The sequence below is a fragment of the Engystomops pustulosus genome, chromosome 6 (assembly GCF_040894005.1).
Source record: "Engystomops pustulosus chromosome 6, aEngPut4.maternal, whole genome shotgun sequence".
Classification (NCBI taxonomy): Eukaryota; Metazoa; Chordata; class Amphibia; order Anura; family Leptodactylidae; genus Engystomops; species Engystomops pustulosus.
Window position 1 is genome coordinate 138,297,941 of NC_092416.1, and position 27,349 is coordinate 138,325,289.

At 43.9% G+C, this 27,349-nt stretch overlaps 1 protein-coding gene across 1 annotated transcript; it reads left to right on the plus strand.

The window, feature by feature from the left end:
- The first annotated feature begins 1,177 nt into the window (after positions 1–1,177).
- On the plus strand, positions 1,178–17,940 carry PPP1R9B (protein phosphatase 1 regulatory subunit 9B). The gene is made up of 10 exons (XM_072111292.1): positions 1,178–2,604; positions 8,098–8,230; positions 12,974–13,094; positions 13,227–13,331; positions 13,589–13,724; positions 13,808–13,963; positions 14,058–14,111; positions 14,495–14,724; positions 14,872–14,968; positions 16,267–17,940. Exons 1-10 carry the CDS (start codon positions 1,468–1,470, stop codon positions 16,318–16,320), a joined length of 2,223 nt encoding a protein of 740 aa, XP_071967393.1. The 5' UTR covers positions 1,178–1,467; the 3' UTR covers positions 16,321–17,940.
- The last annotated feature ends 9,409 nt before the right edge of the window (positions 17,941–27,349 follow it).

Below are 27,349 nucleotides of genomic sequence, written 5' to 3' on the forward strand. Positions count from 1 at the left end.
AAATGTATACTTTTCTTGACATGTAAAACAATTAGGTCAATAACCACTGTACAAAATTAAAGTTTTACCAGCGCTATATAATTATCCATTACTTGTGGCAAATGGTAACCTCAGCTTTGCTACGTCTGACTATTTTTGTATGTACCCATCCTCCCTGGATGCCACACTTGATCATGTAGCTCTATGTCACATTGAAGTGAACTAGATGATCGCCTTTTCCAGGTCACCTATCTATGTCATCCTTATATCTGTGAGTAAGCATAATCGCCAACCTCTCCACGTTATCCCCCCGATAATATGAATACACTTCTTTCTTGTCACCATGACAACATCGTAAGTTCATATCAACATTAAGGAAACCTGCATTAGGGGGTCTTATATTCAGAGCCCTTTTCTATTTTCTACAAAAGAGCATCCTTATAATCTGGAGGACCCAGAAATTCTCTGCATATATGGTCAGCTCATTCATTTTGAATTGTGTAATGTTTTGTTTGCCCTTAGGTGAAGCTGCAGGGAAATTAGACATTTGCCCATCAGGAGGACACCCTGTGATTGGGAAACCGCTTAAAATTTGTTATCTTCATGAACGTCCAGTAATAATAAGTGTTCCTTCTAGGACTGAAACACAATCAGCTATAAAGTTATGTTAATGTGACAATACATGTGTAAGTGTGGGTGTTCTCATACAAAGCAAACATTATAATGCTAATAATAACAGCTAGGAGGGGTGTACCATCCTTCAGATGAGGCGAGAAGTTTACCTCAGATGGCACCCATTGCTGCCTGTAGTGAGCTAGCAGGTTCACAATTAAAAAGGAAATTCCTGATGACTTATGGTAAGGATTTGTTGCATAAAAAGTATGTAAAGAAGTGTGTAGGTATATTAATATATACACTTTACATATGCAGATGTATTATCACATATGTCCACAAACACTATATATATATATATATATAGTTGTGTCATATATGCATACACTTGAAGGGTTTCAAAACCGTTATCTTCCTTCATCCCTTTAATACATTTTGACAGATGGATCACTCTATTTTTCCCCGTAATCCCTTCCTCCCTCTCTGTTTTTGTTCAGATCTGGTAATCCTTCTCTCTATAGGACCCTGCGGGAACCTCTTCAGATTGCAGAAGGCAGGAAAAAAGGGAGAGCACAAGAGAGGGGGAGTGATACACAGAAAGGAGGGGGGTCACAGAGAGAAAGGAGGAAGGAGGATGTTGCTTTTCGTGATGCTAGTTTAGGCCAGGATGCATCAGCTACAGTGATATGGTGGGTGACTGTGTTTTTCATAGCTCCGCTTCATAGCTGCACTGCATATTCCCTCTACTTCGTTCCATAGAAGAGAAGATGCTTCACTCAGCTTGATGTGACAGACACAAAAAGGAGGAGGTTGGAGGAGGAGGAGAGAAGAGAAGAGGACTATGAGATCTGGGTACCCACGTCCTACATCCCAAAAATGATGAAGACAGAGGGTAAGACCCCAGGTGGGGGACCCAGGAGTTCTTCTCCACACAGGAATGCATATGAGGTGGGAGTGCAGACGCTACGTGGTAATAAAGATGGGGCACCTGAGGCAGAGTCCGAGGAAGCGCGCAAATCAAGGTGCAAATATGGTTCCAATGTGCACCGTATCAAGAACATGTTCCTGCAGATGGGGACAGGTCCAGCAGGTAATGAGAATGACACTAGTAAGGCCAAGGAGAAGCCATCCCGACTGACTTTGCCGCGGGCCGGCAGCCTAAATGAAAACGTCAACCACAGCGCCCTGCTGAAGCTGGGTACCAGTGTCTCAGAACGGGTAAGCCATTTCGATACAAATGTGGACAGACAACCTTCCAAACTGCAGGAGGCACGCCGAGTATTCGAGAGGAATCTCCAAGAAAAGGAGACTACCAACAGAATTTTCCTGCGAAAGGAAAGAGGGGGGTTTCAGGACAGAAAACTAGATGTTGTAGTGAGGTTCGGTGGGAGTACAGAATCGCTTGACAAGCTGGACACGGATGCTGTCTCACCCACAGTCAGCCAGTTGAGTGCAGTTTTTGAAAATGCAGACCTCCGCAATAACATTCACAAAGTTCCCATCAAAGGCCCAACTGGTCGGCGGACAAGACTTTTCCAACCAGAAGCAGCCAAGGCTACAGAAGAGAAAAAGCCCATTGGAAAGGTGGTTGATGCTGCTCAAAAGCCGAGCTCTGTCCAAGAGATATGTAAAATAAAACCAGTGGAAGTAGAAGAAAGTGGAGAATCAGAGACAGATGTGGTTAAGGAAACAGAGGCATCAAAAGAAGAGGGCACTGCTGTAACTCAAAATGGAGGCTCAGAAGCCAAGGGGGTGACAGCTAGAGAAGCAGAGCTAGAAGAAGAGGTTGAGGTGGCAGAAGAAGATTACAAAAGGGAAGACTGGTCCGAGGTCGAAGTTATAGAACTCAGTGCTTATAGTGGACTTGGGGAGGACTCAGGGGGAAGTGGTTTGGATGAAGATGAGGATGGATTTTATGAGGCGGTCAACAGTTGTCAAGAGATTGAGGGTCTATCTGAAGAAGAGGAGCCAGTGCCCTCCCGGAAGATACGCTTTAGTACAGCGCCCATCAAGGTAAGACCAACATCATTTTCAGTCCTACGTTCTCAGCTCATCTCTGTATTTTGAATATATAGGCCATTACAACACTTTCCCATTGCCCTTAGAAGGCCACGCAATCCCACTCTCCTTTGCTAAAGATTCCAGGAATGGTGCATGCTGTATGTTGAGGCATGTGGAGTTTCCATGACACCAGCATGGATATAATACCTCGGTCGACACAGACAGGCTTGTATCTGTTCTTCATCTAGCACCATGGACATTGCTATTGGCTAAGCAAGTCTGCCTATATACGTATCTGTCTACATAAGCACATAGCCATATTCTGGGGAGGAGGGGGGCTTGGGTTTCTCCACTGTAATACACATTCAGCTGTTTGAATGGAGGAAGTGTGTGTGTCTGTATGACACTTCCTGCTGCGGGGACAGTGGCAGCCTGGCAGGGTGTGTGGGGGGAAGGGAGTCCCCCACGCTTCCTGTTATTGGGGCTATTGATATATGTAGAGGTTCCTGAACGCTGACTACAGCTGCATGGATGGAACCTAGCATTATACACTAGTCCTATAACAATTAACATGTAAAATGAAATGTCATGTCAAGGGTCTGGATGGGTAGTGATAACATAGACAAGATGCCGTAACCAGAAGACTGAGGCACATCTAGTTTCCCCATCCACAGATAACTCCATTAGGACTAATCACAAACCTGTACATAGATTACGTCTGCAGTTATTGTGTCTGAGCGTTCGGCTACAATACAATTCTGAATCTAAGACAAAGAAGTATATTCTCATAGATGTCATCTGCATGAGGTCTACAGCATTATATGTGTCGACAGAGCCATGATCCGATCACATGCAAAAGACTATTTGATTATGTAAAAAGTGTATCCCATTGAGAATTGTAGATGTTGACAGATGTATCAGGGTTCAATTTAACCCTTTATGGCATAGTAGCATTGAATATAATGATCTAGTCCATTGTAAAACATGGCTATGAATTATAACTAGGACCTGTGGCAAAAAAAAATCCCTGCTCTACTACATCCCTGTAACATGTGAACAGTGTATTATTAGTTACTTACTAATTATTGATACAAATGCACAATATTGATAAAAGTATACAGCCACATTAGGTTAGGAGTAGTATTAGTGATTGGTTACTGTAATGTTTTGGGGTTCAACAGGTTGTCTAAGAACTTCAGGTGGTACTCGAAGGAATCTGATGTGACCAGAATGAATTCCCTTGTTGTAGTTGGTTTGACTTTGTTTTGATGTCACCTAGTAAGCACAAACCTATAGAGCAGATTAATCCATGACTGGTCAGCAACATCTTCTTATTGGATCAGCAAGGAATTGCCATTTGTCTATAGGTCACAAAGTAACCTGATGATCTGAAATTATGACGTGGGGGACCATGGACCAGTGGTGGTAGAAATGTAGGTGTAAGAGATGTATGATGTACATGTACAAGACTTTATCATGGTCCTACTCATATACAGACTGTACACAATACTGGCATAGACTTGAAGTGATATATAATTAAAGATTTTTTGGTTTTAGAATAATGGCCTGTGTGGTACCCAAAAGGTGCCATTTAGGGTTTAGACTTGAGCTGATCTCGAAGGAAAGGTATTTAGTTTAGAATACTGCCCTGTGTGGTAGCATTTCTTCACTTTACCTTCCTCCCCCATACAGTGTTTAGTATTACAATGTACAAATAGCCCTACCAGATAGTATGGCGCCAAAATAACAGTGTAAGCCGTCACAACCATACTTAAGAAATAAATAATCCCAGGTATCCCCTTTTAGTTTTGGTGTGGTCTGCAGTACAACAACTACGGAACTAATACCTCTGTCAAAACATTACCATAACACTGTGTTAGGATGTGGTGATTTTAACCTGCAACAGAAATGGGACCTGAGACCAAATTTTTTTTGTGGAGTTCCCTCATCTATATGTAAAACCCAGGTGCAGTGTTGGACTGGCACATCAAAGTACCAGAGGATCCCAACAAGGGCCCAGGCTCTGGACCCCTGAAGTAATGCAGCAGACATGCAAGTTTGGTCTATTTCCTAGGGTTCACGAAGAGTGGGCCCCAGTCCAATACTCCCAAGTAGATGGTCTAATCACCACAATCCTATGGGTGCAGGCTTGAGGTGATTGCTAATGAAAGATATTTAGTTATAGAAATGAGTCCTGTGTGGTACCATTTGTTAGTACTCCTTCTCCCCCATGATGTTACAGTGTAAAAATGATCATGCCAGAAAGTATGGCAAAATAACCATGTCAAATGTCACAACCATACCTAAAAAAAATAACTACTTTCAAATAACACCTTAAAAGGAATCTGTCAGCAGAAATGGACCAACCACTACCAATATGTTGTCAAACGTGACAACACCTTCATTTTCATTATGCATCATTCAGAAAATTAGGGTTGAAGTGAGATGTAAATTGGTTCTATAATGTCAAGGAGGTGGAGAATTTAACAATTAAGTCAAGTTCTCCTTGCCCAAGAATAAATACCTAACAGTAATTGAAGGCCCTTCATTCCTGAAGTTTGGTGAATAATGTCAGTCACGGCAGAGGGGGTGATCTGAGGTAGGGAGAGCTTGACATTACACAACTAATTTACGTCTCACTTGAAAACTGCTTTTCTGGATGATGCCACTACACTGCACCATGAAGGAAACGTGATCTGGAAGGTGTTAAAGGGGTTGTCCGAGAGTTGTGAAAAAAAACTAAAGGTGGCCGGAGGGGGCTACTTAAAAAAATAAAGATATAATTACCTTCAGGCGCCCTCTGTTGTCCCGTTCTGCTGTTGCTCCAGTCCGGGCGCCATGTAAACAAACATGGCCGCCGGGAGCAGTGCTGGACACAGCTTCCGGCCAGACCCGACAACCTTCCGGCCCCCATACACAATGCTGTGAATAGGGACGGATAGGCGTGGCCGGCATGTTTGTTTACATGGCACCCGGACCGGAGCGAAAGCAGCGCGGGACACCGGAGGGCGCCGGAAGGTAAGGACATCTTTATTACTTTAAGCAGCCCCCTCCAGCCACCTTTAGTTTTTTTTTCACAACCCCTTTAAGCTGCTTCACAACATATTTTTTTTTGTTCAATTTCTGCTGACAGTTTCCATTGGATAGATATTAAAAAACAAGGAACTTATACTTACCTCTCTCCTTACCTCTGATTCAGGGAGGCACCTCCTTCAGTGCTGGTCTTGTACAGTATACGGTGCAGATTTGCATGTTCCATTGACAGTGCGCACCTACTGCAGCCTTATACTGGTCTCAGCCGAATGCCTCTGAGGCCAGTGCAAGGATGAAGTGGTCTTGTGCATTAGGGTGCAGTGGGTGCTTACTGTCACATGATGTCACATCTGAAGTCTGATGGTGACAGGAGGTGCTGTGCTGTAATGGGGCACAAGGACAGGGGAAAGGTATTCCTGTAATAAATAATCCTAACCAACCCATTTACCCTTAATGTTTCCACCATACACTGCAACCATAATACACTGTTGAATTCTATAAAACACATAAATGTAATCATAAATTGCTATTTATGGATTTAATATTAGTGCAGTGTAATAAATAATAATATTTGTTGTGGTCTCTGAAAAAAGAGGCCACATGGGCAATTGGTCAATAGCTTAGATGGGTTGATTTGCAGCCACTCTCTGACCTAGCATTTATCTCTGACATAACACTGTACCACAAGAGGAAAATTATACTCATGGTCCAGGAGGGTCTAATATGTTGTAAAAGACAAAATAATCACAAACCACAGTAGCACATGATCAGCCAACTTCCGTGTACTCTGCTCATGGATCCTAATCTGGCTGAGCCTCGCTGTTGTGTAAAAACATCAGCTCAACCAAGGACCCTCTGGTCCTCACCATAACTGCACTCTAAATGCATAATGATCAGTGAATATGGGAATAATGCAAGTGGTTTATGTGATACTAACTGATATTACCTGCAGACAGTATTGGATTATAATATAGGCCACCCAAACCACCCACCAAATTTTACCCATGAAATTCTTGTAAATCTGTTTATGCTTTCAATACACATGTACATAAGAGCCATTTGAGGACCTTTGAACGTCCTCCAAAAGTCCTGAAATCAATGATTTGAAATCAGGCAGCAAGCAGTTTGAATAACATATGTAGGAAGTGAAATCAAGACTTTTATGGGCTATTCTATTCATACAGCCCAGGTCCCATGATAGTCTTAGGCTTTATTCACACGACCGTAGTGGGGACATATATATGGCTCCATAGATGGCAATAGGCTCCCAGTGGCGGTACGTGTGGCTCCGTACTACACTGTACACAAGGTACATTATGTACAATCTATTCAACATCTCCCACTATATAGCATGCCACCTGCAAATACAGCACTATATACAATCTGCTGAGCTACTCCTGTTTTTAACAGGCTACCTGCAGATAGGACATTGTGTGCCCCCCCCCTATATATTAAACAGAACCTTAAAGGGGGACATGTATCACTTCTATTGCTTTGCAACTTTTTGCAAGACTTTTGTGAGACTTTTCGCAGTTTGAGACTTTTTAAGCGCAGAATCAAGCAGAGTGCAGAAAGTTACCTGCCTCGAGGATTTAGTGCAGATGTCGTATTCATCTCTGTAGCCCAGATGATTGTTCAACTTGTGAGCCTTTTATGCTCTGAAATTGTCCCATTCTTGCGCCTAATAAGTCCCTAGCAGAGCATTCTAGACCCAGACTTACTTTTGGGAGCTACTATTTGGGACCAAAAAGTTTCACAACACAAACTCAACACAGTCTCAAAACTGAGACTAAACAGGCAACTCATCACATGTATAACAAGGGGGAAAAACTTAAGATACATTGCAATGATTGAGTAGGCCAACCTCAAGAAAAGTGGAAGCCGTAAAACTATGATACATGAGCCCCAAAGTGTTTCTTTTAACCACCTTAAAGGAAACATTGCCAAAACACTAGGTTGTGGTGTGACTTAGGAGCAATGTTTGTTTTGGGATTCCCTTTACATATGAGCTAGTTGGATGGTCTTATCACCACAATCTAGATCCAGGCCTGATAGGTTCTCACCTATGGTTAACAAAAGTTCCCCTTCTGACTCAAGGGCACACAGCATAATAATCTCCAAAGTCCACATAACAAAATTTAAGTGACAAATTTATACTAGAGAATTTCAAAGCAAGTGGTTATGTCTACAGTATATGATCAGGTGGTTGCTATGCATTTATAAACACAAGGGGACAGAAGTCTCCAGACAGTACGAGAAGCTGGAAATATCAGCGGTGCCATCATATACACAAGATACCAGATGATACAACACAGTTCAGAGATAACCAGTCCTTTGTGTACATGGCCATAATTTACTAATTCTCTACCCTTTATGTCAATTTTTCTAGTGGAATTCCAATAACATAAGCAAATGATATTATACTAAAGCAAGATGATCTTCTGTGAAACTAATAGTCCTTAACCTCTACAGGTGTTTAGCACATACTCCAATGAGGAATATGACAGACGTAACGATGATGTGGATCCTATGGCTGCCTCAGCGGAATATGAGCTTGAGAAGAGAGTGGAGAGGCTGGACCTCTTCCCTGTAGAACTGGAGAAAGGTATGGAATATAATACATTTGTTAAAATGTGTAATCCCACTCCCAGAGGTGTAACATGAAATTTCAGGGGCCTTGGGCATATTTAGAACTGATGTTAACCAAGTGTTTCCTATAATACTGGAATTTCATTATGTACTAGAGCCCCCATAGGCACCAGAGTCTAGGTCCAGTTTTTAGATACAGGGTTAGCAAGCTGCAACGTGTTGTTCTATTGACTGAAACAACAGATGTGTGTTCTGTTTCTGTGGTCCGTATGTTATCAGCCTGTAATCTGTTACTGAGCCTTAGGCCGGCAGCACACGTGGCATTTTGAACCCGTTTTTGGTCCGTTTTCAAGCAGTCCGTTAAAAAACGCATGCCTTTTTGACCCGTTTTTATTAAGATAATTGGGAAAACTGGTCAAAAATGGATGTTTTCAAAAAACGCATGCATTTTTTAATGGACTGCTTAAAAACGGCCCAAAAACGGGTTCAAAACGCCACGTGTGCAATCGGCCTTAGGGTGCAGCTACACGGTGCGTTTTTGGTCTGTTCTTGGCCTGCTTTGGACCGCACCCTAAACATTCCCTGTTTTTAAATTGTAAGTCATACGTTTTGGTAAATCCACTAAAATAAAAACAGGTAAACGATGCCCAAACCACTTAAAGGGTCACATAATTATGTTGCCAAGCAACTCATCCGCTAATAAGGATGGCACATGGATTACACTTGTTTGGCATCCATATTTTAAATATTCTATGGGAAGTTTCAAGCCGCAAACAAACAGGAAAAGCACCTGCTCTCAATTTCCTACTTATCCATGAAAAACAAGTTTCTTTGTATGTCCTTTGAAATGAAAGTGTCAGTGACACATTAAAAAACATATAGTACATGGATGAAAACAGGAGTCATGTGTATATAGCCTTAGAGCAGGTAAATTAATCTTTGCATCTTTGCCCCAGGGAAAGGAAATTCTGGCTGTGATTCCTCAGTCAAAGATTAGAGGAATGGAGGCAGTGATAACACAACTAACAATTATTGGTGGACTACCTCCCAAATCAGAAGTTTTCTATTTTCCATAATTTAAGTGAAATATGGCCAGTACCAAGCTGTCAGCAAACTGGTTCCTCAAAAAAAGTGCAGTGTATGTCTGCCCTTAACTGAGGTCTCTAATTATGTCAACACGCTATTGGCTGGGATGCTTTGTGCTGGAGGGCTTGTGTTTTCTGCTTGTGGTATATTACTCTAAAATCTTGGGCCATACATATACTGAATACCAGTATTATATCATAGACTCATTAAGAATTGTGGCATTAAAAGCTAAATATATTCAAATTTGCATTTTCTCTTCTAAATTGTTCAAACCAAGAAGCAAGCAGTTTCCTTTTGAGTCAAAACCAATTTATATGTGTTTCACCACAAAAAAAGCCCTTCCCCAGTATGGACGTCCTAATGTAGTAGACACATTTGTAGAAATGTTAATATTTAATGAGGACTTTAACACACATTAAGCTACATCCATATGTTTTATTGTCTTTAAATGGGAAAACTATGGACTAATTCTCCACTTAGACTGTCCAAGATAAAAGTAAGAAATAGAATCCAGATCTGCTCTTATTATGTTGTGTCTTTTAACACTCAGCTATGAAGACCATATTGTTGGAGATCTGCAGTGATGGTTAACCTTCTGGAAGGATCTCCCAACTGTACACAGGATCTTTGGAGCTTAGAGTTCTTGGGTTCTGCATTGGGTTATAGGGCCCTCTCTTACTAGGACCCTTCTCAGCTTAGTTTGATGGGGCGGCTAGCTCTATGAAGAATTCTAGTTGTTCTATTTGAGAATTATCGAGGCAACTGTGCTCTTGGGAACCTCGAGTGCAGAAAACACTTCAATGGCCCAAATGTAGAACTGCTGAACAGAACTTAGCATGTCAGTTCAGTTTAGCTGCTCAGTTTGTGGTCCAGTTAATCTGGCACACACACGGAATAAACTCACTTAGACTTCCAGGCCTTAGACTTCCACTTGGTTTTCCTTGGTGTAAAATTCCATTACGTTTAACAAATATTGCAGTTATCCTACCACACAGCACTAAGGCCTTATTCACATGACTGTGACTTTTTCGTCAATGTTTTATAGCAAAGTTTGCAAGAAAATGTTTTTCAATAATTCAATAGATTTCTAACTATTAACTTGCAGATCACAATTTACTTATGGCTTTGTTATGATATATCCCCATGCAAGTCATGCAACACTACTTGCCTGTACACTTAAGTTTTGAAAGCCAATAAATTATCATTTAGATAGAGTATAGAGTAGTCACAAGGATGAGGGTTTTTTAGCCATTTTTTGGACCTTAGATGGGAAATGAAGTTGAGATTGAAAAGGGGCTTATAATGTGCATTCCTGATATATCCACTTATGGCTTTGGCACAGAAAACTGCATCAAAAACTACATATGTTTCGAATCTAACGGAAGACAATTTGGTTTCTAGCTTTATTTTTGATTCACTGTGATCCCTCCCCCCGACATAATGTTTAATATAATTGTATACTGGTGATGTCATTAGCAGGGGCGGATTAAGACTGCCCTGGTCCCTGGGCTGTATAATTATCATAGCCCCTACAAGTGTGGAATCACTTCCTACATATGGTACTAGAATCCACTTCTTGGGGAATGGAGGATGCTTCACTTTTCCCTGCTTTCAATCTGCGATCTCGGGACCTTTGGAGAGCCTTCAAATGGCTCTTGTGTACATGTGTAGTGAGAGCAGGAACAGATGTACAAGGATTTCATGGGAGAAAGTCTTTCTCAGTACAAAATTTGGTGGGTGGTTTAGGTGGCCATGAGAGGCGATAGGCATAGGCCGCCTATGTTATAATCCACTACTGGTCATTAGCTTTCTTCTTACAGATGATATGATTAACAGTTAACAGTTTTATTAACAGGTTTATTGACCCATAGATAGGACATCAATATCAATTTGGTAACAGTCCTAATTGTCATACCCTCGATGCCAAAATCAACCCAGAGCCCAAAATACAGCTCCAATATCTGTGTGGTGGCCACAGCTTCTATTTGGCCACCCACCTATTTGATATCCATGACCTATTATATAAATCCAGTATCAGTATCATAGACCTGGAAATTCTCATTTAATTCCATATTTTGTAGTTGTTTATTGCTTCGTACTCAAGGTGACCAATAGCAAGCCCATAGAAGTGAATGTGGACATTGGCTAGCTGTAGAATATACAGTTAGTAATGTCCTAATTTTCTCATTGTGTGCACGAGCCCTTCCTCTGCACTTCCCTGCATCACACAGACAGTTGATTGACTTCAAAGAAAACTGTGTAATGTTTCATTTGTACTGTGGGGGCGCTGCAGGGAGACTAAATGCTTGCTGCTTTTATCCAGGATCTAATCTACATGGAGGCTAGGATAATCCTTTTCTACAGTATTGCATTTTTTCAACTTACCGGGGATTTAGAGGCAGCTCACTTCCCCTTAATAGTTAATATTAGACCAATAAATCCAAACCGTTACATTACTCCTGAAATGTTGACATACACAAGTTTACATATGTAGATTGTGAGATCGGTCACCTCCTTCTATATACAGCAAACTTTCTTCTAAGAATGAATGAATGAGAGCAAAACTGGCATTTGTTACCAATGAGATAAAGCAAAATTCATTGACAGTGAGACATTGGTATGAGTAAGAGGTGTGCACGCGGGATGTGTGAAGAAACGTCATTGAGCTATATATACTAAGTATGAACACATAAGAGTGAAACAGAAGGAATGAAAGGGCCTGGAATTATATATATCTATAAACAGGGGTTGATTTAATCATAACATAAACTTTGTATATACTTGGGGTACCCTGAAGTTCAGGGGAACCTTACACACACAGGGGTTGGATGCAGCCAGATTCTACTATTATTAAAACAGATAATTTAAAGAACAAGAGAGAAGCTGATGCTCCTTGCATGCTTTATACTGTATCTGTGTCCAGGGGATGCCAGCCATAGCAACCACAAACTGTGATAGAACGCCTCACCCTAAACTTTGGGTTATCTTATCTGGAAAACTTACAAACATGAGAACATACCAGATCTTTGTGACAATGTAAATTAACAGAGAAGGGTAGTGATCTAGTATTGTCATCTACTGGACACATCTTTATTAGCCAACATATTCCTCATGACTATATTTCCCAATAAAGTGGCCCTGGAACCCACAGAACTTGTATGTTACCTTCTGTTAGGCTTCATGCACACAACCATTATTGATACTCCAGATCACAGCCACGATCTAGATCTATGGCACCAGGTTACGATGCAGCGAGCACACTTTGTCTAACCACACCATGACCTAGCTGGGCAGCCACAATGAAAAGGATAGGATATGTCGCATTCACTCGGTCCCCTTTACCCTCTTCTGCACCCGGCCACGTGCTCAGCTGGGATCCGGCCTGGATGAGCTCACGGTTGTGTGCATGTAGCCTTACACTGTGATACTGTATAATAATACCATACTGAGCAGTACCATACAGTATGATGTAAATATCAGTTTAATACGCAACAGTTATATACTTTATCATTTTGTAGTTTTAAAACATTCAGTCATCTAATTTTTGTCCAACCATTGGAACTGTCCTACAGATCATAATGGAAATGCACAGTTTTAGGTTATATTCTTTCACTACTATTCCATTGATCATACCACTTTGACAGCAATTAATTTCTCTCAACTTCCCTTGCAGACTCTGAGGGTCTTGGAATCAGTATTATTGGGATGGGGGCTGGAGCTGACATGGGTCTTGAAAAACTTGGAATATTTGTCAAAACTGTGACTGAAGGTGGAGCAGCTCACCGGGATGGAAGGTATTGTTCTAGTTTATACTGCTTACCCAGAGCGTTCCTGTAGTATTCTTATCATAGTAATAAAGAATTCATCTATTCTCTTTGTGATCTGAGTAACTTTGTGTAACAAACATTTGGAATTTTCTCCAACAGGATCCAAGTGAATGATCTTTTGGTGGAAGTTGATGGGACAAGTTTGGTTGGGGTTACACAGTCTTTTGCAGCTTCTGTTTTGAGAAATACCAAGGGACGTGTAAGGTGAGATGCACTTTGTCATTGGTAGTCCAATTTTGCATCCTAGATCTTAAGTTCCAACCTCTATAACTCAAGAGTATTCCAGCAGTTTTGTCATGAAGTTCTGTCATATTGTAGGATGGTGGCACTGCTCCTCATCATTTATCCCTCAATTTGAGATAGTAAGGCAAATAATATCATGTTAATGCCTGATGTTTTTTAGGATGTCAATTTACATATAACTCATTACGACTGCATCTCATAATATTGATCTTTACCAGGTTTTTAATTGGTCGGGAAAAACCAGGGGAACAGAGTGAAGTTGCTCAACTCATTCAACAGACTCTAGAACAAGAAAGGTGGCAAAGGGAAAACATGGAACAACGTTACAATCAGTGTAATGAAGATGATGAGGAAGTAAGTGGAGACTTCATATTATGACACAAGAGCCCATTCATATATGGCGCCACCTAATCCAGTTTGCTTTTGTGCTTGCTCAGACAGGGGAATATGCTACCGATGAGGAAGATGAAGAGATGAGCCCTATGTTTCCCGGTGGTGATCTAGCAATTGAAGTTTTTGAGTTACCTGAAGGTGAAGATGCCTTGTCCCCAGTCGAGATGGATCCTGAGAAACTAGTGCACAAATTCAAAGAGGTAAAATCATGTGTATCATATAATGTCTATCTTGTCAAGTGTTCTTGTCCACATGGTGTAGTGATTCACATTTGTTTTTCATTTATGTATTCAGTTACAGATAAAGCATGCTGTTACAGAAGCAGAAATCCAGCAGCTCAAGAGGAAGGTAAGACAGTAACTGATTTGTCAATCTATCACTGGGTTAGGCAACCAAGTCCATCAGGAGTCCTATGACTAATACCCATATCCACCATTGGACCAGTAGGTACATTTTAATTCTTCACTCCATCAAAGAACAACAAGGGGATTCAGAACTAGTTTACAATTGCCCAACCCAAAAGAGGCTTTGGCATGCTTATTATTCTGATGATGTCTACAGGTGAAGAGACCCCTTTAGTGATTATTTCTTCTCAATAGATATATTGTTATTATATACAACCCCTTATATGTTAAATATAATGTCATAAACCTCTGAATCGGGTACATCTATTTGATGCTGAAACAATAATACTGGCATCCTTTCTAACACATTTGACTCCCTTTTTATAGTTGGCTGGGCTGGAACAAGAACGTTCTCGTTGGCGGATGGAGAAAGTTCAACTACAGCAAAGTGTCCAGGAGAACAGGGATCGTGTAGAGAAGCTGCAGGGATACTGGATGGAGGCTCAAAGTTTATGTCAGGCTGTGGATGAACATCTGAAAGAGACCCAAGCTCAACACCAGGGACTAGAGCGCAAGTACAGTAAAGCCAAACGGTTGATCAAGGAGTACCAGCAAAAGTAAGCAATGTCGTTGCAACCACCTAGGGTTGAGCTTCTAGCCTTAAACTTAACCTTCTTTGAGATGAGTCTCAGGTTTTATTGACAATCTTGAAATCAGGATATGTACATTGCTCTATAACAAATTACTTATATTTTTTTTTCCAGGGAACTGGACTTCTTAAAGAAGGAGGAAATGCAGAAGCAATCACTGGAAGAAGTAGAAACTGCACATGCAGCAGAGATTCAGAAACTACAGGAAAAGGTTCTTACAGAAATTTTATATAACAATTGTCATACATGATCATGTATAGCCACAATTTGGTTTTTAAAGGGTACATGTGGGCAATATATTTTCACAGCCTTGCACAGCCAAAAGCAATATATATGGAGGACACTGCTCTCTATTTATCTACTGAGAAAGCAATCAACTTCTGTGATCACATAAGTTGGACTTCCTAAGAATAAGCATAGTCTAATAGTTGAGGTATGAAGTGTAGCCGGGAGTCTATCTCCTACAGTTTTTACACTTTCTTTGTATACATAATGAATTAATTCCTTTAACCAAAAAAACATCATACTGCAAAATCTTAAAAGGGTTGTCCACTTTCAGCAAACAATTAAGCTTACTGTTGTTATGAAAAATTATACAATTTTCCATTATACTTTCTGTATCAATTACTTTCAGTTTTCTAGATGTCTGATTGCAGTCATTAAACAAGAAGCTTCATTGTTTACTTCCTGTGGAAAAAAAAACAGTCCAAGCTCATGTGATGTATGTGGTCATGTGATGTCACACAGGTGCACGGCTTGTTATATCCCTGTTCATGTGATGTCACACAGGTGCACGGCTCATTATGTCCCTGGTCATGTGATGTCACAAAGGAGCACACCTGTGTGACATCACATGACAAGGAATATAATGAGCCGTGCACCTGTGTGACATCACAAGACCAGGGTTATAACGAACCGTGCACCTGTGTGACATCACATGACCAGGGATATAACGAGCCGTGCACCTGTGTGACATCCCATGACCAGGGATATAATGAGCTGTGCACCTGTGTGACATCACATGACCAGGGATATAATGAGCTGTGCACCTGTGTGATATCACATGATCATGAACCCGTTTTTTCCACTGGAAGTAAATAATGAAGCTTTGTAAAGAATGAGGAATGGATACATAATATATATTGGGATATTGTATGACTTTTCATTACACAAACAACATCAATTGCAAATGAACAACCCCTTTAGGTGTCTGTGGGAAAAAATCGTAATCACAGTGGAGGAAAGGTTGGAAATAACCCAGAACAAGTTACATGTTTAGAAAATAATTGTAGAAAGGCATATGAGGCCCAAATGGTAACATATGAGTATGTTTACTGCCAGTGTTACCTCACATATCCCTACTCCTACCTATTATGCATTTATTTAGTCAATGTATGAAACACCATTACTACCAGGAGCATCATTCCCCTCCTCTGGTGCTCTGGTGTATTTTATATACTTCTGTATGACATCTCATGTAATTCTCTCTACCTTTTTCTCAACCCCTAGGTCTCGGAATTAGAAAAGAAACTTGCCACCCTCCAATGTTCCACTCCCACTTAGTTTGGATGTAATGAAGGATGGGGAAAGTTGGGCAGGTGGTGGACACTGCTTGTCCTCTCCTGCAAAATATCTGCCCCTCCCTCAGTGATGGAACTGCAGCCAACTGCCCCCTCCCCATACCCCAACAAGTAAACTGGGGGTTTGGAGTACTATTTACTGGGATGCTGACAAGTGATTGTCATTCTTTGTTGATTTCCTACTTGGCGACAATGAATACCCCCAGGAAGTATCGGGGCTACAGCGCCATGGCCTGTGTCTTCATACCAACCATGTATTTCTGTGGACATCAGGTCTCTGTAATGGAAGTTGGGTTGGAAAACCTCCAGATATTTTATGAAGTGGCCCCAGTGGTTGTAAATTAATGAGGACATTGCAATGACTGGGGGTTTTTGGTCCCCTAGTGGCCTAAGCAGTGACTGCAGCCTGTCTACCTGGATTTTGCGTGTCTCTGTGCTGTGTTTGTGCTGGTGGTCTCTGTCTTTTTTCCTGCCCTTGGTATCTCAAGAACAGTGTGATCCATTTACCATTTCCCGACCCAAACTATTATTTCCATGTGTGATTCACAGACTCCTCTTTCCAAGTGTGACTACGGCAAGTGTGACTTTTACCCACATTGGATGACGCCATTTTTTGTATGAACCAATATTAACCTACCTACCTAAGCTCATTTGAGGAGCCTCATTTGCTTTGGATAGGTTGGTAAATACTCGGCTCGGCCCACAAAATGGATGATTCTTGTGTAGATATTAGTTACAAATGATTGAAGCATCTAGAACATGCACTTAATTCTAAGGTGCATAGTATGCAAGGGGTTCGGTCTGTATACCAGGATGTATGCGTTAGCTTTGTTTTACTATATGTCGTACTTCTGAAATGTATGCATATTATAATATCATATATAATAGTATACATTTCACCAGAAGTACCCACATATTGTTATTTTTGGATGGCACCTAATACCCTTGCCAGGAGGTGTATGCACGACTGGATTGTGCATTCCACAGAGCAGCGACAGTGAGAGGTTTGTATGTGTGTTGTGTGTGTATACAGATATATATCCATTATAAATCTCTATACACAAGTGTGCCAGCTTGTCACATCCCAGCTGTATATAGCTTTCTATAACTGTGAGTCAATCTCCGCCGGGTCTTGAAATCTCTTAATCTGTAACCGCAGATGCAGATAAAATGCAGTGCTAGTAAAGAAAAGCCACTATTAGTGGCAAGGAAGCTGCCGGCAGCCATGTTTGTAACTGGTTAACCCTTCCTGTTACAGTTGATGACTTATGGAAGCAATTTGACGAAATAGCCTGATGGCATTGGGTTGGCATTTGCCATTAAGACGACTGGCACTGTCTGTGAAGAACAGGGGTTATTTGTATATTTTGAACAATGGATGCATGGGGTGAGAAGGACTGCCACTAGGGGGAGTGAATGAGTAAGGAGGTTGAGTGATACTGTGCCAAATTACTATCTGTCTATTTATTGGTCTGTAACAAAAAGAGGGAACGAAGGATGGATATGCAACGGTGAACTCATTGCAGGGAGAAGGAAATGGAAGTGTTTTGAAGATTATGGATTGGATTCAAATGAAGTTTGACATTAAACAGACTCAAATCATTCTCATTTTGTCGTTATTGCTAACACTGGCTATTGCCAACAAAAAGATATACTTAAACCTGCCCTCACTCTGTAACGTGATCTAATCGATATTCTGGTATATAATCCTCATTCAAATCCCAATTAGCCTACAAAACCCAGATTGTCTTTTGTTTCCCTTTGTGTACATCAAGGATATAGTTGTAAGGGGTGCTGCATTAGCTGTTGCTCCTGGGCCCCAGTGCCTAAGGGCCCTTTAGTGAGAAGACACTGATATTATTAATGACACATGAAAAGTGTCCACCAGGGTCTTTACAACACCACTTTTCTTGGGGTTATGAAACCTCTTCACTTGACTTAAAGAGGTCCTGTCACCCCAAATTAGTGCCCCCATCGAAACATACCTACTGAATCTACTTTCTAATGCTGCCCATTTCAAAGCCCTAGCATTAATCAAACTTCAGTAATACGCGCTTAAGAATTAGACACATAACATACACGATGTCTGATCGACGGACCAACAGTCCGGCTTATTCATCAGGGGGGCGTCGATCAGACATCGTGTATGTTATGTGTCATATTCTTAAGTGCCGATTACTGAAGTTTGATTAATGTCAGGGCTTTGAAATGGGCAGCATTAGAAAGGGGCTGGGGAGTAGATTCAGTAGGTATGTTTGGATGGGGGCACTAATTTGGGGTGACAGGTCCTCTTTAAAAACTCCCTCGGCACTTTCCTCTCCCTCTATGACGGGAATTCCTTAGCCTGGTAACATCCTCAGATTCCTTCTTGCTCATTAGCATAATTTTAAACATTAATTTTAGAAGGAAGGAGGCCTTGGATAAGATAAATAAGCAGATTACCACAGTCACAGTGCCTTGATCTATGAGTAAGTGACCCTGGTATATCATGCTTGATTGTGGAAGTAGATTTCCTTTAACAAGCCACAAGCAAGGGACTAAAGAACTACAGGAAGCTCCCAATTGTCACAGATGCATTCACGATCCTTGTTGCAGATCGCGGGCACGGCGTGGTGCTGCGCTCCCCGGCCCGGACTTAACTCTCCACGAGCCTGCTTCCCGACTAGGCTCCTGCTGCCGAGGCCGCCTGCTCCCACTCCTAGGGCGCGTGCGCACCCTCTCTCTCAGCCTTAAAGGGCCAGTGTCCTCCTGATTGGCACTGGCTAATCCGGCTCAGCCCTTATAATCCAGATCCTCCCTTCCTTCCTGGCCTGATCTTCAGCATTCTACCGGAACTTCCAAGGTTTCCACACCTCGCTTCCCACAGTGTTTCCTGTTGAAGTGCTTGCCTATCAGCGTTTTCGGACGCTCCTGTTCCTCCGATTCCAGACACCTCCGTGTTCCTCCAACGTTTCCAGACGCCTACGTGTTTCCTTTCTCCAGCGTGCCCAGACGCTCCTGGTGGCTCCCGTCTTTCAGCGTTCCCAGACGCCTCCAAGCCACCAACTCTCCTCCATGGACTTCTTCGTTCCTGCCCGCCTGGGTCCTGTGCCAGCTACTGCCTGCTTGCCTGCCGTGAGTTCCAGCTCATCCTTCCAAGCTGCACCCCGCCGCAGCAAGACCATCTCGCTTTGTGGCGGGCTCTGCTGAAGACCAGGTGCCACTTAGACTCAGGTCCCAGGTTGCAGCTAGTACTCTCTCCATCTCCCGCGGTGGTCCAGTGGGTCCACTGGTCCACAGACTCCTCCCTCCAGACTCTTCCCATAGAGACTTTCCTCCCGGGTACTCCCAAGTACCATCCTGTTGTCTGTGTGACCGTAACACCAATCATCTGTAAATTGTTTTTCTAGCACAGAGATGCACAAGATCAAGATGAGCCCTACATCTTTTCTGGCTGCAATGAGTGGAAATGGGCAAAAGTGGCAGCTGTCAATGCAATAGAGACTTTCTGCTACACAAATATCCTTCTCCTGTATCCTAGATATAGGAAGTTACATGACACTAATCAAAGTTGAGTAGAGAGCCAGATAACAGATAAACACTTGTGCTCAGCCACTTTCTTTATACCTGGCCACTATTTATATAGCACTATCCCACTCATAGTGCACTAGCCATGTAATTTTTTCGCAATAAATAAAGAAATAGTAAAAGGAAACTACCCTTCCATGTAATTACCTCAAACAGAGAACAAACAGAGTTGCAAGAAAAACCAAGGACGCAAGTGTGAATTGGGCCTAAACAGGATAAGTCCTGTATATAATGCTTTAATTAAAGGCTATAGGCACCTTTGTGCAAGAGAAATCAATAGACACATATGGTGCTAGGTTCCTGTAGTACCATAAAATAAGATCCACTGAGCAGTTTTTTTGCTCTGAGCTTTTCTTGTCCTGCATTCATCAGTCATTTCCAAATTGCAGCTTTTACATTCAGAGTTTGGCTGTGGGGCAATCCTTAGCACTGATCACACTATTGTCCATCTGGTTAGATCTCACATGAAACAGCACAGCTCCTGCTCTACTCCTCATCACTTCTCCTTTCACACGGCACAGCTTATACATTATAGATAACGCAGAAGATTGTGTACCCTTTACCCCCCACCCCCCGTATTGTGCTGCTATACAAAAACTGAGAGATTTATGACAAGATCTTGTATTTTATCTTTTACACTGCTAAATGTGGGAGAGGAAATACTGAGCAGTGAGTGAGTGTTAAACATAGAGGGGGAGCAAAAAAAAAGAGGTGGGCCACTTAACCTCATGTTTTTATAATGTGTTTGTATGTGCGGAGGGCAGGATATTACCAATCTATTAAAAGCTCTGCTTTCTTGATATGTAAAGTGAAGCCTCCTGTCCAGGGTCGGCTACTGGTTACAGTAGTCCCCTGGGTGACGGAGCCTCAGTAAGCCATTTTGCAGTGAACTTACATGGCAGCATTATAAATTCAGAAATTCTCCTGTTCCCTAAAATATTCCAGAGTTAATCATTCCAGCCCCCTAATGGTTATTTTACTAAAAAATTAAAAAAACTCACCCCCTATGTATTTCTTACGCATAGCCTTATGTAGCCCCCCCACCCCCAGCAGCCCTGGGTCCAGGCACTTGCCTGGGTGTGCCCAGTGCTGGTGCTAGCCCTGCTCCTGTCTTTTGCCTCATCAACCAGGCATTCCTGACTATAAAGTGGCTGCAGATGGAGGGTCATGTGATCTCTATTAGAGATGAGCGAACATGCTCGTCCGAGCTTGATGCTCGGTCGAGCATTAGGGTACTCGAAACTGCTCGTTGCTCGGACGAATACTTCGCCCGCTCGAGAAAATGGCAGCTCCCGCCGTTTTGCTTTTTGGCGGCCAGAAACAGAGCCAATCACAAGCCAGGAGACTCTGCACTCCACCCAGCATGACGTGGTACCCTTACACGTCGATAGCAGTGGTTGGCTGGCCAGATCAGGTGACCCTGGGATAGACTAGCCGCTGCCCGCGCTGCTCGGATCATTCTGTGTCTGGATGCCGCTAGGGAGAGAGCTGCTGCTGGTCAGGGAAAGCGTTAGGGTGTTCTATTAGCTTACTGTTAGGCAGGAGTGATTCTCAAAGAACCCAACAGCCCTTCTTAGGGCTACAATAACGTTCTACTTTTTTTATTTTAATTTGCATCTAGTACCATTTTGTGAGGAATTAGCAGGGGGACTTGCTTCCGTTGTGTTTAGCTCTTAGTGGCACACATATCCATAGCAAAGACCGAAGTGGGAAAATTTAGTAGGGGTTGGATTTCAATTAGGCACTAACTCAGTGTCATCTCATCTGGCATAGTAGTGTGCTTTGATACTTGGCTAGAAAATAGCCATAGGAGAATACAAAGAGCTTACTTACGCATACAGTAGCGTTCTATATATTTGATTTCTGGTTGATCTGCTGGTGGCTGTACTTTCTGCAGTGCATGTACTAGCCAATTCTGAGCAATTTGTAGTGAGACTTGCGACCGCTGTGTTCTGCGCTTAGTGACGCACATATCCATAGCAAAGACCGAAGTGGGAAAATTTAGTAGGGGTTGGATTTCAATTAGGCACTAACTCAGTGTCATCTCATCTGGCATAGTAGTGTGCTTTGATACTTGGCTAGAAAATAGCCATAGGAGAATACAAAGAGCTTACTTACGCATACAGTAGCGTTCTATATATTTGATTTCTGGTTGATCTGCTGGTGGCTGTACTTTCTGCAGTGCATGTACTAGCCAATTCTGAGCAATTTGTAGTGAGACTTGCGACCGCTGTGTTCTGCGCTTAGTGACGCACATATCCATAGCATAGACCGAAGTGGGAAAATTTAGTAGGGGTTGGATTTCAATTAGGCACTAACTCAGTGTCATCTCATCTGGCATAGTAGTGTGCTTTGATACTTGGCTAGAAAATAGCCATAGGAGAATACAAAGAGCTTACTTACGCCTACAGTAGCGTTCTATATATTTGATTTCTGGTTGATCTGCTGGTGGCTGTACTTTCTGCAGTGCATGTACTAGCCAATTCTGAGCAATTTGTAGTGAGACTTGCGACCGCTGTGTTCTGCGCTTAGTGACGCACATATCCATAGCAAAGACCGAAGTGGGAAAATTTAGTAGGGGTTGGATTTCAATTAGGCACTAACTCAGTGTCATCTCATCTGGCATAGTAGTGTGCTTTGATACTTGGCTAGAAAATAGCCATAGGAGAATACAAAGAGCTTACTTACGCCTACAGTAGCGTTCTATATATTTGATTTCTGGTTGATCTGCTGGTGGCTGTACTTTCTGCAGTGCATGTACTAGCCAATTCTGAGCAATTTGTAGTGAGACTTGCGACCGCTGTGTTCTGCGCTTAGTGACGCACATATCCATAGCATAGACCGAAGTGGGAAAATTTAGTAGGGGTTGGATTTCAATTAGGCACTAACTCAGTGTCATCTCATCTGGCATAGTAGTGTGCTTTGATACTTGGCTAGAAAATAGCCATAGCAATAGGATAGCATTGTTTGGTTTTAAAAACTCAAAAAAAAACAAAAAACACAAAAAAAAACAAAAAAAAGTTAAAAAAAAAATAAAGTTATAACTCTCATTTTAAAAATGTTTAACCCGAGGGCTAGGGGTAGAGGACGAGGGCGGGGACGTGGGCGTCCAACTACTGCAGGGGTCAGAGGCCGTGGTCCTGGGCGGGGTGAGACACCACCCGCTGATGAGGGAGCAGGGGAACGCCGCAGAGCTACACTCCCTAGGTTCATGTCTGAAGTTACTGGGACTCGTGGTAGAGCACTGTTGAGGCCAGAACAGTGCGAACAGGTGATGTCGTGGATTGCTGACAATGCTTCGAGCAATTTGTCCACCGCCAGTCAGTCTTCCACGCAGTCCACCCATGTCACCGAAATCGCCACTCCTCCAGCTCCTGCACCTCAGCCTCCTCCCCCCCAGTCTGCCCCCTCCCAGGAAAATTTGGCATTTGAACCGGCATACTCTGAGGAACTGTTTTCTGGACCCTTCCCACAGTCACAAACCACTTGTCCGGTTGCTGCTGAGCTATTTTCCGATGCCCAGGTTTTCCACCAGTCACAGTCTGTGGGTGATGATGACCTTCTTGACGTAGTGGAAGTGTGTAAAGAGGTGTCCGACGATGAGGAGACACGGTTGTCAGACAGTGGGGAAGTTGTTGTCAGGGCAGGAAGTCCGAGGGGGGAGCAGACTGAGGGATCGGAGGATGATGAGGTGACAGACCCAAGCTGGGTTGAGAGGCCGGGTGAACACAGTGCTTCTGAGACGGAGGAGAGTCCTCGACCAGAACAGGTTGGAAGAGGCAGTGGTGGGGCCAGACGGAGAGGCAGGGCCAGAGCTGGTGCATCAGCGCCAAATGTGTCAACTAGTGAAGCTCCCGTGGCGAGGGCTCTTGCGGCGAGGGCTAGATCTTCAGAAGTCTGGAGGTTCTTTAAGGAAACACCGGATGACCGACGGACTGTGGTGTGCAACATTTGCCAAACCAGGCTCAGCAGGGGTTCCACCACTACTAGCTTAACTACCACCAGTATGCGCAGGCATATGAATGCTAAACACCCCACTTAGTGGCAACAAGCCCGTTCACCTCCGGCCGTGCACACCACTGCTCCTTCCCCTGTGTCAGCTGCTAGTCAGCCCCCTGCCCAGGACCCTGCCACAAAAACCCCATCGTCGCCTCCACGATCCTCCACAGCATCCACCAGCGTTCAGCTCTCCATACCCCAGACGCTGGAGCGGAAACGCAAATATAGTGCAACCCACCCGCACGCCCAAGCCCTTAATGTGCACATTTCCAGATTGCTAAGCCTGGAGATGCTGCCCTATAGGCTAGTAGAGACCGAGGCCTTTCGCAGCCTCATGGCGGCGGCCGCCCCTCGGTATTCGGTCCCCAGCCGCCACTACTTTTCCCGATGTGCCGTCCCAGCCCTGCACCAGCACGTGTCAGACAACATAATCCGTGCCCTGACCAACGCCGTTTCTGACAAGGTCCACCTGACCACGGACACGTGGACGAGTACTGCCGGGCAGGGCCACTATATATCTCTGACGGCACATTGGGTTAACTTGGTGGAGGCTGGGACCGAGTCTGACCCTGGGGCTGCTCATATACTGCCGACGCCGAGGATTGCGGGGCCTACCTCGGTCCAGGTGTTTCAGGCCTACTATGCCTCCTCCTCCTCCCACCCCTCCTCCACCTCCTCCTCCGAACTACCATCCGTGGGCACGGCGCCATCAGTCGGTAGCTCTAGGCACAGCAGCAGTGCCGTCGCTAAGCGACAGCAGGCGGTGCTCAAACTGCTGAGCCTAGGCGACAAAAGGCACACCGCCCAAGAGCTATTACAGGGCATCACGGCGCAGACTGATCTGTGGCTGGCACCGCTGAACCTCAAGCCGGGAATGGTTGTGTGTGACAACGGCCGTAACCTGGTGGCGGCTCTGCAACTCGGCAGACTGACACATGTGCCATGCCTGGCCCATGTGTTAAATCTGATAGTTCAGCGTTTCCTCAAGACATACCCCAATCTGTCTGATTTGCTCACGAAGGTGCGCCGCATCTGTGCGCATTTCAGGAAGTCCAGCCCAGATGCTGCCACTCTCAGGGCAGCGCAGCGCCGCCTCCAACTGCCCGCTCACCGACTGTTGTGCGACGTGCCCACGAGGTGGAATTCAACACTGACCATGTTATCCAGAGTTTACCAGCAGCGCAGAGCGATTGTAGACTGCCAGATGTCAACTTCCACCAGAACTGGTAGTCAGGTCAGTCAGCTTCCTCAAGTCTACAATGAGGAGTGGACGTGGATGTCTGATATCTGTCAGGTGCTGAGTAACTTTGAGGAGTCAACACAGATGGTCAGTGGCGATGCCGCCATCATCAGCCTCACCATCCCGCTGCTTGGCCTGTTGAAAAACTCTCTGGTCAGCATGAAGTCGGAAGCTTTGCGCTCGTCACAAGAGACAGGGGAAGAATATTCCCTTGTTGATAGCCAAAGCACCCTCAGGTCTGTTTCTCAGCGCATATCGGAGGAGGTGGAGGTGGAGGAGGATGAGGAGGAGGAGAATGTTGGCGAGACACAAGAGGGGACCATTGTTGAGTCCTTTACTGTTCAGCGTGTATGGGCAGAAGAAGAGGAGTTGGAGGAGTTGGAGGAGGAGGAAATGGACAGTCAGGCCAGTGAGGGGAGTGAATTCTTACGCGTTGGTACTCTGGCGCATATGGCAGATTTCATGCTAGGCTGCCTATCCCGTGACCCTCGCGTTCAAAGAATTTATTCCAGCACCGATTACTGGGTGTTCACTCTCCTGGACCCACGGTACAAGCAAAATCTTTCCACTCTCATCCCTGCAGAGGAAAGGAGTGTGAGAATGCATGAATACCAGCAGGCCCTGGTGCACAAGCTGAAACAGTATTTCCCTTCTGACAGCACTAGCGGCAGAGTGCGTAGTTCTGCGGGACAAGTAGCGAGGGAGAGTAGGCGAGCAGGCAGCTTGTCCAGCACTGGCAAGGGTACGCTTTACAAGGCTTTTGCCAGCTTTATGTCACCCCAGCAAGACACTGTCACCTGTCCCCAGTCTCGGCAGAGTAGGGCTGATCTTTACAGAAAGATGGTGAGGGAGTACGTAGCTGACCATACCATCGTCCTAAATGATCACACAGCTCCCTACAACTACTGGGTTTCAAAGCTGGACATGTGGCACGAACTGGCGCTGTACGCCTTGGAGGTTCTTGCCTGCCCTGCCGCTAGCGTCTTGTCCGAGCGGGTTTTCAGTGCAGCTGGTGGCATCATCACCGATAAGCGTACACGCCTGTCGACTGACAGCGCTGACAGGCTGACGCTTATTAAAATGAATAAAGGCTGGATTTCTCAGAATTTCCAATCTCCACCAGGTGAAGGAAGCTCAACCTGAATAATTGATCCACTCCTCCTCCTCCTCATTTTCCTCCTTCTCCTCCTCTTTGTACAGTAAAGCAGAGGAAAATGGCTATTTTTTGACAGGGCCCACTGGCTCTTGCTATAGTACTTCATGCATTTAATTTTTCTGGAGGGCCACCTACCCGGTCCTCTGTTTGAAACAATTTTTGTGAGTGCCACATACAGGCACTCAATCTATTCCATTTTACTGCAGGGCCACCTACCTGCTCCTCTGGTTTGAAACATTTTTGGGACTGCCACATACAGGCACTCAATCTATTCCATTTTACTGCAGGGCCACCTACCTGCTCCTCTGGTTTGAAACATTTTTGGGACTGCCACATACAGGCACTCAATCTATTCCATTTTACTGGAGGGCCACCTACCTGCTCCTCTGGTTTGAAAAATGTTTGGGACTGCCACATACAGGCACTCAATCTATTCCATTTTACTGCAGGGCCACCTACCTGCTCCTCTGGTTTGAAACATTTTTGGGACTGCCACATACAGGCACTCAATCTATTCCATTTTACTGGAGGGCCACCTACCTGCTCCTCTGGTTTGAAAAATTTTTGGGACTGCCACATACAGGCACTCAATCTATTCCATTTTACTGCAGGGCCACCTACCTGCTCCTCTGGTTTGAAACATTTTTGGGACTGCCACATACAGGCACTCAATCTATTCCATTTTACTGGAGGGCCACCTACCTGCTCCTCTGGTTTGAAAAATGTTTGGGACTGCCACATACAGGCACTCAATCTATTCCATTTTACTGCAGGGCCACCTACCTGCTCCTCTGGTTTGAAACATTTTTGGGACTGCCACATACAGGCACTCAATCTATTCCATTTTACTGGAGGGCCACCTACCTGCTCCTCTGGTTTGAAAAATTTTTGGGACTGCCACATACAGGCACTCAATCTATTCCATTTTACTGCAGGGCCACCTACCTGCTCCTCTGGTTTGAAACATTTTTGGGACTGCCACATACAGGCACTCAATCTATTCCATTTTACTGGAGGGCCACCTACCTGCTCCTCTGGTTTGAAACATTT

What these genes read in the sequence shown, in the direction of transcription:
- PPP1R9B (XM_072111292.1), top strand. Translation starts at nt 1,468, where the DNA reads ATGATGAAGACAGAGGGTAAGACCCCAGGTGGGGGACCCAGGAGTTCT. An exon ending in AATACCAAGGGACGTGTAAG is followed by an intron (nt 13,332 to 13,588) that starts GTGAGATGCACT and finishes GATCTTTACCAG; the next exon opens with GTTTTTAATTGGTCGGGAAA. An exon ending in ATCAAGGAGTACCAGCAAAA is followed by an intron (nt 14,725 to 14,871) that starts GTAAGCAATGTC and finishes TTTTTTTTCCAG; the next exon opens with GGAACTGGACTTCTTAAAGA.